This window comes from Penaeus monodon, chromosome 28 (assembly GCF_015228065.2).
Source record: "Penaeus monodon isolate SGIC_2016 chromosome 28, NSTDA_Pmon_1, whole genome shotgun sequence".
In the NCBI taxonomy this organism is placed as follows: Eukaryota; Metazoa; Arthropoda; class Malacostraca; order Decapoda; family Penaeidae; genus Penaeus; species Penaeus monodon.
Window position 1 is genome coordinate 25,778,576 of NC_051413.1, and position 620 is coordinate 25,779,195.

The 620-nt window shown below is 49.8% G+C and overlaps 1 protein-coding gene across 1 annotated transcript in view; it reads left to right on the forward strand.

Annotated features, from left to right (window-relative positions):
* LOC119591432 overlaps positions 1–620 on the forward strand; it is a gene marked incomplete in the record, with an annotated part of 5,131 nt that overhangs the window by 3,950 nt on the left and 561 nt on the right. Inside the window, 1 exon segment of the mRNA XM_037940173.1 lies at positions 421–620. Coding sequence (XP_037796101.1) covers positions 421–584 — 164 coding nt within the window.

The following is a 620-nucleotide window of genomic DNA, read 5'->3' on the forward strand; positions in this document are numbered from 1 at the left end:
CACGGGAGACACGTGCATGTCACAACTCTCCAGTGTTCTCAACTAACTATCGATCTCTAATGACGTTATTTTAAAAGAAATTTGTTCCTTCACTCAGCCGTCCACACAGACTTAAACCAGGCGTCCCGCATTAATTCTACCCCACTTTAACCTCCGTATTTTCCCATGAGGTTCCAGAAATTAGATACCTATAGCCAGGATTTTGTGCCATCACACGCCGTGACGTTCATTTTAGCTGTAGAATGGATATTTAGATGTGAGGCGAAGGGTGCATGAGGATTTAGTACCTAATTCGAAATTCCAGGAATTGGAACTTTATCGCCAGTTCCTTTCTGTAGCCTCCACTGCCGCAACCAACACACCTTAAAAAAAAAGCCAGAGTTATGGCCCGTCTCTTAGGCATCTGTTTCTCTCCCGCAGCCGCTAAAAACGCGACTCAGATCCGCTGGCACGAAGGCCAAGAGGGCGCCGGTAACACCATAGAGGACGACTGCGTGGCCATCGAGTCGTACCATGACTACACCCTCCGCGTCCACGCCTGCGACCACACGCACTACGCCATGATCTGCGCGGGAGACGGATAGGAGGGGATCCCGCGTTCTGTTCAGATGCAGTTCGTT